Below are 21043 nucleotides of genomic sequence, written 5' to 3'. Positions count from 1 at the left end.
CAAAACAAATAGATCGAAGAGCCTATATAGAGAAAAATGAAAATAGAGGTAGAGAGTGTTGTATAGAGAGAAGAGACAGAACGGTAAGCAAGAGTACTTAACAATGCAAGAAAATGAAGATTAGGAGACATGCTAGAGAAAAAGAAGAAGAGAGCTTAAAAAAGGGTATCCTCTGACTTCCCGAAAGCAAAATTTCTTGGTTTGCCCGAGAAGTAATTAGGAGGATGCATGCCTCGATATCTTATAGACATGGAATGTAGAAAAGTATGATGAGACGATGTAACTATAATATACGACGAATGTCCACGAATGGAGCAACCCAAGAGATGCATTATCATGAGCAGAGGATTTTCGAATAGGATGATCCGAGTAACCAACGATATTTCACCAAGAGTTAAAAGTTCTCAAATAGAGCTCTTACAATTCCGCTCTTTCGCTTTTATATATTGATATATTGATTATCCAAAGTTGGAACGATGCGTCTTGAAATGCCATGTAGGACGGAGGAGTACTTGCGTTGCATAACATATTGTGACACGACTAATAATGACTGACAAGTGATGCAATACCATGCCCCATGTCACGTTTAAAAATCGAAAGGGAAGACCATAATTCACATATTTATACTTTGAATTCATATTGAATTAAATGTTATTAATATTATTATTATTATCTATAATGTAGAAATACAAACTTAACATTTTGCCAATTTCTTAAGGAAGAAGAACTTTTCTTCTAAAACAAATTATGTAAAAGTTGAGGTTTTCGAATGAATTTTGACTTCCAATGGAGCATTCAAAGATGAGCTGATGCTCCTAATCAGCTACACTATATATATATATATATATATGTATATTATATATTGTTAGACATGTACTATGTATTGAGTGGTAATTATGCTTTTGTAAAATCTTAATAGAGTGAGCTAAGATTTGTTTGAACTTTTGGATGGACTTTTTGTAAAGATGCAAGATTAAACGATTGAGAACGTAATCAATGCTTGGTAGGCATCCCGTCTCCGATCTTATACACATCTCTGTTGAAATTAAAATTATTTTTTCTTTTACTTCAATTCTTTAGGAGTGATTTGATCTATATATCAGTATTTTCCTTGCTGAGGGTTACTGCCAAACCAGAATTCCAAAGTATGTAATTGGGACCAATTGAAAGAGAGTATGTTCCCCATCTTATCATTCTTCCGAGTTTATTTCGTAATTATATCTTAATAAATTTGGGGTAGGTAGAGATTGAGGAGAAGTGGATTTCAAGGATTATGTTCAATGGGCTTTGATGAAGGCAAAATTGTTGAGGAACGGGGTTTGAGTATTCACACATGCAGTGGTACCGTACTAAAAATCTAGCGTGAGAGTGAGAGACATTCATCATGATTATGGAAGAGCTTACGACTTAATACATCAGACCATATATTAGCATTTTCCATTAGGCAATTATTAAAAATATTCGTGCAAATTAGAAATGTTTTTTTTGTTCATTGATATAAAACTATGACAAGTGTGTCCTTTTAAGTGATCACCAATAAGGACGTGACAAGTGTCACAATTTCGTGCCAAGTCATAAAAGTTATCAACAATCGGGTGACGTGTATCTTTTTAAGATTGTTGCTGACTTGAAGGGGAGAATTTTGTCCATTCCTAATCTAAACCTCAAGCTGCCCCATTGTCCTTATAGATCAATTGTTTTGGTAGGTATCTTTTCCAGTTATTTGGGTTTCTTTTGCTTGGTTGCGCTCTCTTGGATAAGTGTACATTCAAGGACGGAGCCCAAACTTCTTTCAGCGGGAGCAAAGTAATGAACCAAATGTATTACTTCTTGAAATATTCACAGTATAGGGGCAAAATCGGGACAACATAGGATAAAAATTACATATAGTTATAAATTTGGGGGCAATGTAGGGGCAAAAGTTTAAAAATCATAATTTTTAGAGCAAAACATGAGAGATCCTAAAACTTCAGGAGGGCAACATATTATTGGGTCTCGTGTTCGGCTGCAATCTCGTAAGTACGTATGAATTTGAAGACTAATTTGTAAATAAAAATAATGTCTCATACTAGCTAAACTAGACCGCAATATGTCATCATAGCGGAAACAGGCGACAAGGTTTTAATACCTCATAAAACATTGCATTCAATAAAAAACAGAACAAATATTCTGATGAAGGCAAAATGACTGAACCCGGTTTGATTTTACAATTTGATTTTAAAATTTTAACTCTAACTTTAATTTTACTTACTACACAATAAAAATCAACTCTTCCAATTCAAAAAGGTAAGCCTCATATATAAACTCATATACAACTTCATTATACTCAATTCAATTTTTAATATTAAATTATCTCAACTATTCATTACTTTTTTATACTTTTTCTCATAATTCAACAACACAATCATTATAAACCAATTAAAATCAAAACTCAACTCTACTTAACTCTAAAACCAAACACGCCGTTTTGCACCAATCAAAGTCGCAATTACTGAATTACATAAGGACGCGGTCTAAGGCAATGAGTTCCTATAGATTAATGAATGATCACTGCGATGCCACTCTGAGCATCGCACGGATTAAAGAGTGAGTGGTCACCACGACGTCGTACTAAGCATCCACAAAGGAAGTTGGGTTAACGAAAGAGCGATACACATAATCAAGAGCCACATCATCAAAGGATAAGCTCGAAAACTAAAGAACATGAGAAAAAAAAAAAAAGCGCCAAAAGAATGCGAGAGGAGTATGGCAAGTTCTGTAACTGCTCTACCCATGTTCTCAACTCACTGAGAAAATGGTGATAACTGCTCGGGAGCAGGGAAAATCTATATAAATACCAACAAATCCCAATAAAGAAAGGACCTCGACTTCAACACAGAAACTCAAGTGTATATTTCAATTATCAGTTAGTTATCAATTAGCTAAGCATATCCTTACAAGTACGATTTAGTATCATTAAAACTTATAGCTATAAAAGTTCTCCCTTAACGATCAGGTTCGAAGTCTGTAGCGGTACAATCTATCCTCAACAACACAGTCACGACTTCTATTAGTCTGTGATCCAGAGGAATTGTCATCATCCCACGGATATTTGCTTAGAGCATCTCAAAGCGGTGCATTCCTCTATCTTCGACACAGACAACCTCAGATCTTGCTTGACTAAGTCTAAACTATGCTTGCGAGATGGAAAGCAGTGTAGGTCATCGTGTGTAACCTTGATTTGAGTTTGTATTATTTTGTTTTGCTTATGACTAAGATTGTATATCCATCTCCTACTCGAATGAAGTCATCGATTTGGTTTAATTAGACATTCATTTGTATGTTTATCTCTATTGCCACGAAGTCCTTATACGCAAGCTATTACCAAAAGAACCCTTAAGAATTTGAATGGAAAAAAAAAATTCTCTGATTCTCTGGAAAAACAAGAAAATTGGATTTGCCTTACAAAGAATCCGAACACAGCTACATATAGAGGCTAATGAATATGGGTATTTGTTGCAACACCTTAAAAATTTAACATATTTTTTTTTCCAATTGCGTACACAATCGACTGCTCTTGGAAGGTAGTCCTTACACCAATAATACGAAAAATGGAGTAAAACTTTTTCAATGTGAAGTTTATATTTTAGATAAATCTTACAATTGACTTGCAATAATTATCTGATATTGTAAAAATTTAGATATGATTGATTTCAACAAATATTATTTTACTTATTGACTTATATGGAGATGGAAATTTAAATTTTATTGGGGTGTAATAATTCTGGAAATCACTGTTTTTTTGTGTATATATATATTTTTTTGCCCCTTTAAATCCTAAGGAATATATTCTTTGTTGACTATTATTTTTTCACTTTGTTGTCTATCTAAATTATTTTTTATAATTATCGTCCCAATACTATTCAATGATTATTTCCTCAACCTGAGCAACTAGCCCGCGTATTGTGCGGGCCTTTCATCTAGCTAATTCTAATTCGTAGACAATGTCCCAGTGAACTGGACAAAAACAAATACACTAAACTTCCTTTCCTTATTAAATCAGATAAAATGAAAATTTTGTTTTTTGGTTTACAATTTCGTCCCTTTCCCACCTCAATCTGATTTCTATTTTTGTTTCCATTTCTAGACTCCAAACCCAATGGAAGGAATGAGTGAATTGGCTCCCCCATAACAAGAAATCATCGATTCCGCAAAGTCTCCTAGTGAATAGATGTGATAACAATTGTTTGTTTTTTCGGATTAATTTTAACAATAACTTTGCTCTTTCCTAAATATAGGAAAAAATCATACTTATAATAATTTATGCAACGTGCTTTCAAAATAATTTTGTTGATGACTAGTTCTAAGTTTCTTTAGCTTATAATTTCAAAAAAATGAAAAAAAATAGAGAATACAAAATTGAGAAAATTGATTAAAAAATAAGAAATAAAATGACAAGAAGACCGAAGAGGGGGCAACCGAGCAAGGGGCAGCCGTGGGAGGGCAACACCGGTCATTACCGCCTAGACTAGTCAATTTGTCCTCAGGGAGATAGGCAAGATAATGTCTTGACAGAGTCGTGCCCGACCCCAACCCACCACCATCCAAGAAAGGTCGAGTCCCTCTCTCTTCTTCTTCTTCTTCTTCTTCTTCTTCTTCTTCTACTTGTCATTTAGCCCATACGTTACGCAGGCGTTTGCATTTTTGTCTTTTTAATTAATGGTTGCAAATTAAATTTAGAAATCACTTTCTCATAACAAATGAAGGCAAAACATGTACAGCTTATTGAATCATATGATTCATCTATATATATCTATAAAGACTAATATAACTCTTCAGCTTCGGGCAATATCCTAGAGAGTGGGAAAATAATTATGTACTTTCACGATTGTTATTCGTTCTAAATTATTTTAAAATTATATTATATATTATATTATAGTAATCTTTAACGAATAAAATAAGAAAAAGAAAAAACAATTCGTCTTTAGGCGATATGAAATTAAAAATAAATATATTATTAATTCGTAAAACGAAAAAATAAATTTAATCGGTCTCATTACCTTCTCTTTTTCTGCTCGATTCTCCTCATTACATTTCTCACCAAAATACAGAAAAGCGAAAATCGAGAAATGTATGTTTATTTGCCTCATATGCTATTTTCTCCCAGTTATATGTTCACGAAACAGGTTTCCATATCATCTTCTTTAACTAATCGAGACTATTTCATTTTATTATGCAAATTAAGAATTTTATTTTTAGTATATAAAATTATAAATTTTGTTCTAAAATTTTTATATAAAATAATGCAATAATATATACATTACTTAACAATGAAGTAAATAATAATATAGTAATATATATGTTTACTTAACTATGAAGAAAATATTATAATATATAGGTTCACTTTTTCTCTAAACTTTACCATACAAAATAATAAACTTTAGTTGACTTTGTCACATTTACTTATTTCATAGTTAGATAATGTATATTTTAAATTATTTTATTTGATTTTTAAATTGCTTATCATTTTTTTGAAAAAAGAATTTTAAAATTTAATTTCACTTCTTGTATTTTTTTCTTCTTTGAACTTCTTAAGAATTCTTCTAAGTAAACTGAATTATCTTCTCCCTTTATTATCTTAAGAATTTTTAAAAGTTAATTCATCACTTCTTGAATTTTTTCTCTTTGAACTTTTTAAGAATTCTTCTAAGTAAATTGAATTATCTTCTCCTTTTATTGTCTTAAGAATTTTTTCATCACTTCTTGAATTTTTTATTATTTGAACTTTTTAAGAATTCTTTTGAGTAAACTGAATTATATTCTCCCTTTATTGTCTTAATTATTTCTACTGTTAAGTTCGTTAAATCAAAACTACTATGAGTTTATTAAATTTTGAAAATTATTATTAATCAACTTATAAAATTAAATATTGTTAACAATAATGAAAAATAAGATGATGTTGTAGTGCCTAGCACCGGGTATCATACCGGTATCAAGTGGAATATGACAATAATATTTTATTGAATATTTATTTTTTTTGTTATACGACTTTCAAAAAACTAATATTTGTATTACAGTTAGGATATTTATCTTACTTTCTAACATTTCATGAAAATTTTCTACTTGAAATTTGTAAACATTTAGCCGACTTTATTCTACAACCCTTCCAACATTAATAGCCATAGCAAGAATCTCTTCTTGTCTGGACACATCCAATTGGCAAATATAATTAAGCTCGGGGAAAATAAAAATAATAGAATAATTACATAAGAGTATCGGATAATATCCCTAAGAACTTTCAAACATATAGTACTATATTTTTGGCAAATCGTAATGCTATTTGGCTTTCCATATTAGTTTTTGAATGTACAAAATATTTCCAACAAATTCGGAATGCCTAATAGCAAATCCCCTAGCACGGCACTAAAATATACCCAGCTTCAAAGAAACCTAAGTCAATGAAAGGGGCAATTATCGACTGTAAATCTAATATATATTATCAATTCAGCAACCCCAACCTCTTGTTTGGGTTGCCTGCATAGAAGCTCGCCTCCACAAGATCTACGATACGGAGAAACATTTCAGTCCGATCTTCATAGCTTCCTCATCCCTGCAATAAAAGGTACAGGGCCCAGCAAAATCAAGACACCATCAAACGGATAGGTGTCATGCTAGTAGAGAGATTAGAGCAATTCACCAAGCATGTTCCTGTTTAATGTAAAAAACATGACTTTGGATGATTCCTGCATACGAAAAAGAATGTGACATTTTACCATATACAGTGGTAGCAAGAGAAGGTGTATATACGAATCATCATTCAATGATTAAAAATGGACAAATGCATGAATTGGAATTATTATAAGAATTTAAATATGAAAACAATAATTAGTATGATTTATAATTTATATTAACATGTAAAAAGTTATGCAGTAAATAAGAATATATATTAAAAGTTCTTAATTAAGAAATTCATGTAATATATACGTTATTGAAATCGACAATTTAATTTATAAGAAAAATGAATTCAAATTTTTAATACTTTTAGGTGAAATTGTTAGTTTTATATTATGAAAGAATAATAATCTTAGAGCCTATCAAAATTCTTAAACTCACTATTTGTTTGTGCACATTTATTATAACTGACATTCCATATATTAAGTTTTAGATAAAATGATCAAATCACTTAGATGAGAGTTTTACTTAATTTAGTTTAGATAATTATTAAAAAAATTAAATTAATTTTAAGTTTATAAGTATAAATTAATATTTATTTAATAAAAAGGATGAATATATTTATTTATTGAGGATTTGACGACAAGTGATTGACATATGGATTATTAATAATTTTACCATTTTCCCTCTATATTATTTTTATATTTTGTTTGAGATCGAAAACTATATTATATTCGTAAAGGCCTACAAATTATAATATCTCTTCTTAATTAAAAATTCAAAATAAATTTCTGCACAAAATTATTTGCGCAACACATGGGCAAAAAAAATAAATATATTCTTATTTATATGTGAGAAGGAAAGTTGTTTGTCTAATTTTCCTTTATATAAATTTGTATGTGAGAAGAAAATTTGTTTATCTAATTTTTCCTTTCAGATCTTATCTTTACATATGCTTGGATTTATGGTCACGCAGATGAAGCATAAAATAGTAAGATCCCAAAAATAAACTAACCTTCTTTCTATCCATCTTACATCCCAATTTTCTCTTCCCGGTCACCCCTCTCTCTTAGTTAACATTACTTCTCTTCAAACATCTTACTTTAACAAGTTGATATACGCGCGTTGCACGGACAAAGTAGTTTATCAAGTGCCATTATGAAAATTCTTTTGATATCATTAAATTTGTGTTTTATGATCTGCTTTTTGTTTAAAATATGAAAAATTTATGTCTTATGTAAAATTCTTTAATATACCATAAATTAAAATAAGGCATAAATTTTAAATATTTTATTTTTGTTATCATCAATAAATATATATCTCATGTAAAAAGCATGATAAATCCAATGAAAAGTGTCACTTCTATCAAAAGATGAATTAGCATAAACTAGACGAACCAGCCCGCGTATATGCGCAGACTAGAGGTGTTGCGAATATTCATTATGACTTTTATATAAATGATTTTTGTTTATTCTCCTGCATATCTATAATATAATATTTGATAGATGCAATTTCTTGTCTTGAGATATTGGTACTCAATCAACTAAGAGAACAATTAGATATATATCTTCCTAATTCAAAAAATCCCTCGGTGAGTATATTTTATTTCATTCATCTAATAAAAAAAAGAGCAATAAACAATATATCAGATCGCATATATTATATAGCATAGATAGTTATTTTATTATATATCTCTCGTAAATTGAGATAGTTATTAGCTGTCTGAACAAAAATTTTGATCTCCGGTTAATATAGAATCATCTTTACTAAACTCAAGATGATCAGCGGTCGTATGGTACCAAATCCGCACCTTAGTTTCCATTCAAAACAGTCGGTGAAGAATTTTTCATGCTTAAATTTTCCTCTATGCCAAAGACCGTGGAGTTAAAAAATGGATTTTTTTCTCTCGAACATGACACTCTATAAGCCTACAATAATCAAGTTCAATATATTATAAAATTAATTATATATAATAGGGAATAATCCTGGATATTATTCGATATTGTGTAAACATGTAAACAATTGTAATATTATGACTGTATATACATCATGGCTATATATATATATAGATAATGGCTATTGGCTAGCCTTAGGCCGTTCATTCTAATATCATTCAAAATAAATATACTTCTTATAACTTTTTATGAGTTTAAATTTTTTCGACTTCTATACTAAGATTGCAACACGATATCATGCCAATTGTTATGTTCTCGTTGGCAGTGATTAGAAAAGTCTCGCATCTAGAGATATGCTTCGTCCTAGATGGCACTTCCCAACGTTTTAATCCGACTTTTATTATTTTATATAGATTTATTCACCTATTACTAATATAATATCCCATATATAATGTTTAGCATAAGTTTTTTCACCTATTAATTATATGATATCATGCATGTATCAATATCAATATAAATATATTCTTCTCAGAGAACGTGAAAAAAGTTATATAAAAATTGTCTGTAGAAAGTTCTTCCCATCCAATTAGTAGGGCTAAATTGGTAATTTTATTGATCAATACTCAAGAAAATATATTTTAATATCTTTAAATAAAAATAGATCACATATGATAAAAAAATTATTTAGTCATTAAACACAAACAAAAGTAGGACTAGGAAAATTGTCATATACAACAAAAAAAATATCATTAATAGAAAAATCTATTTCAATATTTTTGAAACAAAAGCTCATCATATATTGATAAAAAATTATTTTGTATATATATATAACTAGTAGGTATTAATATATGCGCAAATTCAATAAACATTTAAAAGTTAGAATATTGATATTTTGAAATACTCAAAATTAATTCAGAGGTCAGACCAATTTCACGTTAATTATCATTGTGACTTAAAATTTTCTAAAACTTTCTGCAATAAAATATACATAAAATATCTTTCAATCATTCCAATCTAAATTGTACCATCAATGCAGTTAATAAAAAGAATAGTAAATACGTAGCAACTAAAACTAACGGTATCATTATGATCATTTAATTCTAAATCACTTTAATTGCATGAAAATCTATGTATAAGTTGGATTTAGAGCTTATGCGCTCATTAACCATTGGCAAGTTGAGAGGCTATTCTGCCAACCTTCAATATGATTCTTGGCTTGGGTTTCTTCTTTATTGAGCAAAATTCATGCGGCACCTTATATCTGGTTTATTTCTAATTATAGTGTAACTTCTTTCCAATTCTTTAAGTATAATTTCTGTTGGCATAATCCATGAGAGTATACATAGGACGAAGTAGTTTATCAAATACCATTATGAATCAAGGGTCCCAAAAAATTATTCAAATCGTGTAATTTTCTCCCACCGTGAAATTTGATTATGCAAACTCTTACCATTTTTTGAACTTTAATAGAAATTTTAATTTTTCAGTCTCACTAAAAATATTTAAATAATACAAATTTATTCACAAGATAAGATTAATGAATAGTTTTTCTTCCTTATGCATTATATTTATATTTTGTGTCTCGAGAATAATTGTTCGTTATCAAAAGTTTAAAATTTGTAATATTAAAATTAATAGAGCATATGTGATATATTTTATACATAATCCATAAAATCATTATTGTTGAATTTCATTTCTAATTTTATAAATGTAAATTTAAATTTTTACACTACGAATTTTTATTTGTAAAACTCGCGCAACGCACGGTGTCAAAACTTGATTTATATAATATATAGATGCTGCCACAACATTAATTGTAACAAATGCCACCAGTGACTTGCCCAGGGGCGGTGATGGCGCCCCCAGCGGCCCTCCTCTCTCTCCCCTACCATTCCTGACATGTTCATCCTTCTTCTTCTCTTTATACATATATATATATATATGTATAAATATATGTTTTTTTTTATTTCGAAATAATTTTTTTAAACTAAGTGTTGGAATTTTTCATTGATAAGAAAAGAGTATGGACAAGGTACACTTGACCAAAAAACAACCATTAGTAATTACTTACATCAAAATTCAAATGCCTTGGCAGAAAAAGAAAATGTTATTCTTTTCATCTAAATTCGGGATGGAGATTATCCTCATATTCACCATTTGCCAAATCCTCTGAATCGGCGGCGATCATGCCGTGAAACTCTTCTTTTTGATAAATGTAGCAAGTCCACAACAATTTGAGGAAGACATAATCGAGCCTTCTACCTCGGAAATTGATTTATAATTCAGCACGTGACACATTACAAAAATAGAATTGTGATATAACTACATGAGTTTACCTAACTTGTTCTTCTTGAATTATCTCTTCTAGGATTAAATGGCATTTAGTGCAATGATACTTCCCTCGACCTAAAATCCAGGGGTTTAGATGAAGCAGCGATTGTTATTCTAATTCTCAGTTTCAAATTTCCGAACTCAAACCAATTTTTGTGAGCAGAGACGCAAGAGCTTGGAAGCAACCTGCTACCGGACAACAATTTACCCATCTGAATTTCAATGAAATCGAAACAAGCACAATTGCATTTGTTGAACCTTTTCCCTACTACTCGAGGTGTTAAGGTTAATGATAAAAGAACGAAGCAAAACCTAAAGACCGGAAGACCACAAACATTCCAAAAAAGGAATACTTTCTATGTAGTATCCATAGAGTCGAGAGTCATGGCATCATCATCACCTGAAGGAAGGAGCCACAAAAAGAATCCGAGCATCGTTTCTTCCTTAAATCTCTGGGATGTATACTCCTCCAACATGTTCCATAGGTCTCCCACCGTCCACTTATGCATCAAAATCCACTCACTTACCTGCCAAAATATTCATAGTACTCATGAACAAAATATCGAAATGAGTCAGTTGATACGTCAGCAAATACACTAGGGATATGTAGGGAAGACATGCAAGTACCTTGGCTAGGTTTTGCAATGCCTCCGAACCAAATGTGTAGTATGTCAATGAAGGTCTCAATGCCTGTGAACAAAGAGGATATATATATATATATATATATATATATATATATATATTATTGACATCAACCCAGGGCATCAAACGATCTAAAAATCAAGATGACAACTAGTTCCACCTGCAGAATTCAAAGTTTTCAAGCAATCAAGAGGTATAACAATCACCTGAGAAGCAGCAAGCCACTGAATCATAGATTTCAGTTGAGGATCTCCTCCAAATGCTCCACAGCCCCAATTACCTGTCACAATCCCGATACTCTCTTCCTGGTCCAGACTCAGGGAGAGAGTTGCAGCCTCAGAATGAGGGACGTCTTTGTCCTTGAGTTCCCGTTCAAGGTCGAGAGCCACTTCTGGAGCCTTCTGCAAATACAGAAAAGAAAAAGAAGGGACGTAGTCAGGGAAATGAGTCACTTGCACAAAAACTAATTTTAAAAGGTGTAACTTAATACAGCTAACCAGAAACGGATTCTCACAGAATTATCATTGAAGTCTCTGATGCAGTCTTCAGCCAAAGCAGAAGGGCAGTTATTGTCCTTGGATAGTGTATCATACTTGGTATGTTTGGGTTCATCCCAAAATCCACAGAATGCCTTATTTATCTCCCTGATGAAACCACCAGGTAACTACTTCAAATCTCAATAATATAAATTGTATACCAAGTGTGGATCATCTAAGACAAGTGCATTTCGAGATTCTCATTTGTATCTTGTCATATATCAATCAGTTGAATGTCTGCAATCTTACAATTGTGAGACAAACCAGTAGATACTTGAAAGGTACTTGTTTTGTTGTTTCTTATTTTCTCCTGTGAACCAATATATGAAAGGTAGTCATCCCTCTTCTAGCATGCATTAGGCAACGGGAACATTCAATTTGATAGTTGTCATCCCCCATTTTTTTATTTTTCTTTTTTCGTCCAATAGGTGCTCACATGAGCTAATGTGAAATCATAAGGAGAATATTACAAACCTTAGGACCAATTGTAACTCATACTGTCTCTTTCCGGGACTGCACAACGCATCAATTGCAATAAACCTTGTTCTACGTCTTCCAAAGCAATCAACATCTGTTTTGTCCACATAATCACCAGAAAACTGGAATGAAGAGGCATACCTGCCAAATTTGATAAAAAAAATTTTGAAAAGCCACTGGATTTAACTCAAATATGTTAAGTGAAGATTCTCCCTATATTCTGTAATGTGACGAACACAAGTGCCCCAAGATAATAAGAATGGCATACAAGTCACCGCATGTATAAGTTCTTGATAACAGTAAGAAGAGTGGCAAATGTTGAGGTGAACCAAAAAATTTGGGTAGGGAGACCAGAGCATGACCCGGGAGAGAGCTGTAAAAAACTCCCATATTCTCATTGGGCTTCTTAGGAGCTTCCTGTTTATCCGCATCTTTGATTTTTTTTTTTTTTTCCTTCTATGGGATCTTGGATTTTATACTTCAAAGTCTAGCTTGCAATCATTGCATGACCCAGTCTTCCGTCATTGGGACCTAACAAAATTCTGCCAATTCCTTCCAACCTTACTCAAAAAGGGGGTGAGGGCAGAGGGCGGTGGAGCGATTAGTGGATGTTGATGTCTGAAAGCGCTCCACCTTTTATGGATCATAAGCTAGTATTGGATTTACTTGCAGAACAAATCAATGATCCTATCTTCTTGAATCCATTTAAAAAATTCCTATTCATCACTAGTGAAATCAGCTGTCAGAATAACCAATCAAAACGGGATTGGCCTGCTCCCTTACTTACCTCTACCAACAAAGCCCTATAAGTAAATCTTGGAAATAAGCTGCTAGATGCAGTGCGCTAGCGCTTTAATAATAGTTTAGAAAGTCAAGGCTCTTCCCATCGAAAGTAGGTTCTCTTTCAATAGGCAAGCCAGAGGAATGGGCAACAGCTCCCGCTCTCGAGAATCGGCTATTAATTTGAGTATATTCTTGTCTTTAAGGCGGATCTAAAAAGAATCACATTTCAAAAGTGTTGCCTCACCTCCAAACCCTCTATGCCCTCTCCGATAGGACGAAGGCACACTTATTTCCTTGCAGGATTTGTTGTTCTAACACTCCTTAAGAAGTTTAGCACTCTACGGTGCTCTTAAATTTAATTTTGCAGTAGTCCCATTCTGAAGCCATTGTAGAAAGCCTTTTGCAGCATCCATGGCCATACATCGAGCCTCCATTTGCAGAGCGGTAGAGGAATCTCGTCATTCTTCACGAATTAAATGGCAACTCAATTCTTTCTAGTTCTCCGCACTAAATTCACTACGGTAAACTAGTAAGAATTGAGCCTGCCATCCAATTTGTGATGAATGGCGAGATTCCTGGACCACTCTATGAATGGAGGCTCAATAAGTGTCTTCACTTCATCAAATTCAAATCAAAGAAATATAATACTGTATTGGCTATAAATGTTGCAGACAGGCTTTATGCAAATGTTGCCGAAATGGGGCAACTACAAAATTGAATCCAAGAGCACCATTCTCGAAATTTCTTTGGCTTCCAAATCATTTTGATTGAAGCTACCTGGTCCATTCAAAGCTTGAAGGATGAGGTTTGGCAGAGTAGATCATAGAGCAAGAGATAATGGAATAATAGTTGCTACAAGGTAATAATGGTCTATGGACGCACCCTGTATAACTTGAAAATCTCTCTGCACCGACCATTTTTACTGCTTCATTTTCTGCCATGGCAGGTAAAAAAAGCATGCCGGAAATTAACTCAGGATAAATCATGAAGAGGATCTCTTCCTGCAAGATGCAAACATAATAACTATCAAATTATCAATGATATAAAGCAAGTCAAGGGAAGGAACTGAAAAATGATATCAGAAAGAAGAAGCATGAATTAGTAAAAGGTAACCAGGAACTATCAGAAAAAAGTACCAAGTAAACAGGGTTGATGTGACAACTTCGGAGAAAACAAAACCCACACAAGTTTCACAAAGCATCTTATATGTTTTACTTTTCTAATCTGATCAAAACATCTAATTGGATAGAGAAAAGATTTTTCTCTGTACAGCATCTATTTTGTGTACTTTTATTCTAGTAGCTCAAAGAGATGGTTTTCATGGTAATGTTTTCATGCTTTTCAACATGAAAATCCTAGAAAGCATGGATAAAATCAAATTTAAACTGAGTAGAAGAACACCGGAATCAAGCTTGCTCTTTTACTCAATGATAGAGCAACCTTTATTCTCTCATGACAAAGCAAAAGCGCACCAATTGGACCCAAAAGAAATAACAAATAATAATAATCAATACAGACACCTGTACACAACCCCTGTTAAGAGCACCACCTCCAAGGTACTTATTTGCGAAATCCACTTTAAGAGATTCCGCAAAATGATCTTCTATGAGGCCGGAAGAAAGGACCTGAGAAAACACACAGATCAGCTCATGAGCATCTCTAAAAGCCAGGCAGAATATTGGACAACATGGATGCTATGCAACCAACTATTACCTCAACACGACATAGAGGAATCACAGATTTGCTCCAGAAATCAGACGTCGGATATGACATAGTAGAAGAACCACCTTCGAGAGGAAGAACTTTCCTCTCAAAGAAGACAAAACGCTTTGGCATACTCGAACATATTCTTTCAAAGTAGTGTACAATACATTTCACTTTATGTTCTTGCTTCTCACTGTAGCTCTTGTATAGACTCCTGGAAAGAAAAAACCAAGAGTAGTAGATCAGATAGACAATGACTCCAATGTCATCAACAAGATGTGAAAAGTTCAAAAGGCAGACCTTTATAATTATCTACCCAAATCAAAATGCAATTCAACTTAAAATATTCGCTGTCATGACATGCCACCCTTTTTCTAAATTTGACATCCTGTGGCTCTTCAAATATCTGACCTGATCTTCCAAAAGGGGGTGGAGATTCTACTGTTCTCGATTTCTATAAAGCTGAGCAACCTATCATGGTTGAGTGCATTGGTATCTAAAACAGAGACTGGAGGTTGATTTTTCCTATACTAGATAAGAGTGTTAGGATATGGTACATAACATAGATTTGGTTAATTTTTGGCCCAAAATATTCAATCATTTATTCAACGAATTTATGAAATATTTATGGTCAACCCGAAGCTAGTCCACAAAATAAAAGACAGATGGACTAGTATACATACAAACACAGCACTACGGAGCTAAAGCATACTCTTAATTTCATATGGTAAAGCCAAAGCCATTAAAAAGATGAACAGTACAATAGTGAAATCACATAAGAAAGCTAAAGTCACATACGCAAACAAATCATCAAAGTTGATCATCGGAAGATGTTTAGAACCTCTCTTATGGGTTGGGAACAAGGAAAAGAAAGAGCATGCCACGAGAGCAGCAATCAGTTCCTGAAATGAAACATAACCAGTCATAACTCCATACAGAAAGAAAGATTGAACAATCAGGTATACAATTAAAGAAAACCTTACATTTTCACTTGATTTTAAACTAAATCCAGTAATCTCAGTAAATCATATATATATATATATATATATATATGGAATAATGAACCAAGAGAACCATGGAGTGTTCACGAGAAACTTTTCACAGTAAAGTCCATTCGGAAAGGATAGGAAGATTCCATATCTTTTTTCTCTTTCTATCATCCAAAAGAACCAATAAAATGGATGTCTACTAGGCAGAGCCCCAGTCAATTATGCGTTTAAGGTCCAAGTGGAGCATGAAGGAGAACTGAATTGTCCAGTGAATACCAGGTCAATTAGATCATTTTGGAAAGAAATTTCCGAACAAGTGAAATTACTATTTCCTAATACATTAAGAAAAGGACAATAATTCATAACAGGTCGTGGACTTAGTATATCATTTGTAAACAAAGTGACCAGGATTTCAGTAAGAGAAAACTGGCCAAGATTCAAGTTCCACACAAAGAAGCCGAAATCTCTTGTTAGGAAATTTTTTAAGTTCATACATGATTCCACAGTGAATGGCAACAGTAGGAAGTTGGGATCTACCTGACTAAGGACGACTACGCCTGGCTCTTGTTGCTCCAACAAGCGAAGACCAGTCATGGCACGACATCTCTTCACATCAAAGAAACTATCAGCCTTTCGCCAGTGTGTTTCCAATAGAGAAGGCAGCTGCAGTAGAAGCCTAGCCAAAAATGGGAGAACCTCTTTGTACCACTTATCCGAATCATTGCGAGGCAATAGCTGCATCAGTTATTCACGCTAAGCTTACAGAGAGAGCAAAGACGCACAGATAAAAGACAAGCATCACACGACATTTTCTTTGCACTCCAGCAGCAGTACGGCATGGATCAGCCAAATAACTCAAAGTATTTACAGTCCCCTCCCCTCATAAAAGTGCCCACTGATTTTTGACTCGGCCAAGATTTAACTCCAGACTCAACGGGTACACCTGAGAGAATAGATTCACAACTGCTCCTACCATTCCATTAACCACTGGAACTAAATTTTACATGAAACAACATCGATTGACCCACAAAAATGGCAACCTAAGCATCTGTGTAGCTAGATAAGCAGCAGAAAATTATCGTAAACTCATTCACACCGACAACTAATCAATGGTAGCCCCAGGTTACGATGGAATTATATATGAACTATAATGGGTTAGAATTCCCTAATCTGATACAAATTTTGCAACTTCCTTAGACGAGCTTGGGCATTTCTTCCTCTAGCTAGGTCACCACCATCCGAAAATCGCCTCTCATTCTTCCAAAACCAACAGTCTCGTGAACCCTTTTCCAAGCTCGGTTTCTAACATTCTGGAATTATGGAAATCTCAATGATAATTCCGCCGAATAAATTGAGTTACCAATAATAGTCGTGAAAAGGAAGTTAACCTCGTCGAAGAAGAGAGCGTAACCTTCAACAGCGAAAGGAGCGAGAGGTTCCGAGGAGAGCCCGAGGGAATGCTTGATGTCGGCAACGGCAACTCCCATAACTTCCCCGGAGTCCACGTGGCTGTGCTCGGGCCCTCGGGAGAGTGCCTCCAGCGCCTCCTCCGCCGCCGCAGACGGCCACGATAGGGTGGACGAGCGCAACACCAGGGGGAGAAAAGGGAGCATGGATTTCACATCTTCCCGGCCCTCCATGTCCGACAGGCAGCCGCAGCCGCAGCCGCAGACGCCGCGAGCCAAACTCAACGCTGGTCCTGTCCGTGACCTCGAATGGTGTCTTCCCGGAGTTCGTCAATAATTCATCAGAATCAAACCATCGAAAAGCAAAGGCAGCTCTCAGTCAGTCAATCAAACTCGCACGCTATGTCTGGATGGAGAGAGGGGTTGGGTTTTGGGGGTAGTTTGGAAATGGAGGGAGGGATTTGGTTTTGGCAACAATTTATAGTCTTTTTTTTTTTTTGGTTTATTGCTCATAATCTTTATCATAGTGGTTTATCTAACTAATCATGACCGCAAAGACGGAAGAAAATTTTATGTTGGTAGGAACATTATAATCTGTCATACACTCATAGACCACGTGGTTGTTTTAACTTTTAATCAAATAAGTGCGTAAAATTTAATTATAAGGAAAAAATGAATAGGAAAAAGAGTGAAATATGAGAGATGATGGTTTAAATTACATAATCATTAAGCAAAAAAATCACTCATTGAAATAAATAGAAAATTTTGATTTAATGAAATAAGTCATTTTTCATCTATTGATGCTCTTCATCCCTCACAAAACATCTTCTCGTCTATTATTCCTCATCCCTTCCTATATATTTCTTTTCCTAACTAATTAAAGCACTTCATTTATCCAAAAAAAGTTAGACTATGCTTGACCGTATGGTTTGGGAAGGGATTAGGGTAGGATGAAATGAGATTTGAAATCCCAAGGATATTAATATCCTAATCAAGTGTTTGGAGAATACCAAGATTATATTTAAGTTAAATGACAAATATGTCCATAGATAATTATTTTTTTTACAATTTTCCTACATAATTACCCAAATAAAATGAAGTCAAAAAATAAAAATAATTATATTTATTTTTAAAATAAAAATGTTTCTGAAGTTATTAGAAAAAAAGGAGAGAGAGTCGAACATGGATGGTGTGGTGATTGTATGACTAATGGCTACCACTGCACCGAAGAGGTCGCTGGCACACTTAGGGGTCGCCAGCAACCACACCTTTGCTGTGGCGGACAACGTTGGGCCACCACCGCTGGGAATTTGGGGGAAAAAAAAGGCAGAGGGAAGAGAGGGAGGAGATCGAGGTAGTGGTGGCCCTAAGCTAGCCACCACCACCACGCCAGTCGAGGTCGCCGAAGAACACAAAGGGTATTGGCGACCTCGATTGAGGCGGTGGTAGCCGGTATTGAGCAGGGATGGAGTTAGGATTTTTAGTCAGTAGGGCCAACATAATTTTATAATTAATGTAATGGGTTTAAGGATGTCCAAGGGGGGCAATTGCACCTCTCATGTCTACGTCCCTCCGTCAATGGTGTCAGGGCAACCATAGCTCCCATCTCCTCTCTCTCCTCCCGTCTACTATTTCTTTTTGTTATTTTTATTAATTCCATGTGGTAGTGGCCCAACTTCAGCCACCACCGCCCAGGCGAGGTCGCTAGCAACCCTTGAGGACACCGCAAGACCATGCATAGGTGGCAGTGGTCGGTGTTGGGTCACTACTGTTGCCCTCTACGTTACCCCATTGCTACAACTATTGAATGGCACATTTTGTAAATTTGAAGACATACTAAGGGTATTCTCATCCTTTCACTTAAATTTAAATCCTAATATGGCTTTATTCCACTCCTTAATAGTATAATTTTCTTTATACTTTATTCCACCTTATCCCAAACCCAAATCTAATACTAATATCTCAAATATAAGATAAAGATTTTTCAAAATCCTATCCCACCTCATACGGAGGGAATAGGTTCGCCGATTGGCTGGTCACAAAATGGTTAATGGAGGGTGGGGTGGGATGGGGAGGGGAGGAGAGGGATGGGTAGGGAATATAATACCCCGTTTGCTATGACCAAACCGAAGTGAAAAATGAGGGGATGGGAGGGTCTTATGGTCAATTTGCATGTATATGAAGTGGGAATTACAAAAAAAAAAAATGGATTAAGTCAGCTCTCCGTTAACGACACGTGTTCTGTTTGTCTACTACGTAAGAAAAAGAACGTTAACTTTCACGAACAAATGAAGACATAAAAGATGTGCAACGTAAGTCTTAATTTGTTTTTAAGTTGATGCTAGATTTAAGAAAACTTTAAAACGTGTAAAGTTGGTAAAAAAAGAAATCTTGATTCAAGAATAAACATTAAATGTTCCATAAAAAAACCTGCTAATTATTGAATAAGTATTAAAAATAATTTTAAAATAATTATTTCAATAAATTAAAAAATCGCTCCATAAGTATCATATGAAATTAATAATTGTTAATTCTTTTTTTGCTAAATAAACATCATCACATCATCTAAGAGTCAATACAAGGGTAACTCTCAAACATACAAAGCGTAGCAAAATTTGATCTAATGCCAAGTTGACATAGGTTGTGAGCTTGAGAGTTTGATGAACGGGGAACCCCAGTACAACGCGATTCCGCAAAATATGAGAGAAGATGTCTAATTTCTAGAACAACATTCTTAGGGTATGTTTATTTTTTTAAAAAATTTCCAACTCAACTCCACTTATTTTCAATTCAACAACACAATCATTACTTAAATTTTTTTAATCATTTAATTCAATTTTTAATATTAAATTCTCTCAATTATTCATTATTTTTTCACAATTCAACAACACAATCATTACTTAATCATTACTTTCTCTCAACTATTCATTATTTTTTCATACTTTTTCTCATAATTCAATAATACAATCATTACAAACCAATTAAAACCAAACCAAAACTCAACTCAACTCTAAATCCAAACGCACTCTTAATATCCCAAGGACTTAATATAGTTGTTAATTTTTGTTTCACATATCACGCAACGCGCGAGTTTACGCCTAGTCAATTATACGATTATAAAAGTTGCAACGTGAGAGTGAAAGCAAAGCACCACGTAAGCCCATTATAAAATCTTCAGCTCCACATTAATGGACTTTTCAAATTTCAGTTAAATGAACTTTTGTTATATTTTATTAGTATTATATTTTACGAATATTAGATATTTATCCATATTATTTGCATGTACTGATATATAAGATTATTTTAAAAATATAAAATTCTCTCGATGATTGCATATAACTCCTCAGATTATGTGATACCTTTCGAGTAAACGGGAGGAATGTCTTATTTTCGCCGTAAATATATATAATGATCGGAATAAATTACTGGTGAAATATGGTTATGTTACTATTTAAAACGTGCTGAGGCCAAGATATTAAGCCGCTACCAACTAATGTGAACTTCTCTAATCCTGATGCAAGATTATCTCCTAACCACGTCTCAAAAATATCTTATAAGCTCAACAATATACTGCACATAATACTGCAAAGCTGGACTGGTTAAGATTCAGTTCTACAAGTGGTGGACAC

At 33.8% G+C, this 21043-nt stretch overlaps 1 protein-coding gene across 2 annotated transcripts; it reads right to left on the bottom strand.

Annotated features, from left to right (window-relative positions):
• Positions 1-6232: 6232 nt before the first annotated feature.
• LOC116192530 (poly(ADP-ribose) glycohydrolase 1-like) lies at positions 6233-17891 on the bottom strand. Of its 2 annotated transcripts, XM_031521104.1 has the most exons (12): positions 17397-17891; positions 16546-16743; positions 15818-15921; positions 15029-15233; positions 14836-14940; positions 14198-14316; positions 12530-12673; positions 12034-12163; positions 11726-11920; positions 11505-11567; positions 11278-11404; positions 6233-6589 (listed from the first exon to the last, which is right to left on the bottom strand). In XM_031521104.1, exons 1-12 carry the CDS (start codon positions 17646-17648, stop codon positions 6573-6575), a joined length of 1659 nt encoding a protein of 552 aa, XP_031376964.1. In that variant the 5' UTR covers positions 17649-17891; the 3' UTR covers positions 6233-6572. The 2 variants fall into 2 exon arrangements, with proteins under 2 accessions (XP_031376964.1, XP_031376963.1); XM_031521103.1 differs by lacking the exon at positions 6233-6589 and having other exon boundaries at positions 11053-11404; positions 17397-17889.
• Positions 17892-21043: the final 3152 nt, after the last annotated feature.

Source organism: Punica granatum, chromosome 1 (assembly GCF_007655135.1).
Source record: "Punica granatum isolate Tunisia-2019 chromosome 1, ASM765513v2, whole genome shotgun sequence".
Classification (NCBI taxonomy): Eukaryota; Viridiplantae; Streptophyta; class Magnoliopsida; order Myrtales; family Lythraceae; genus Punica; species Punica granatum.
Note: the sequence above shows the minus strand (reverse complement) of the source record. Positions and strands in the feature narration are given on the sequence as shown.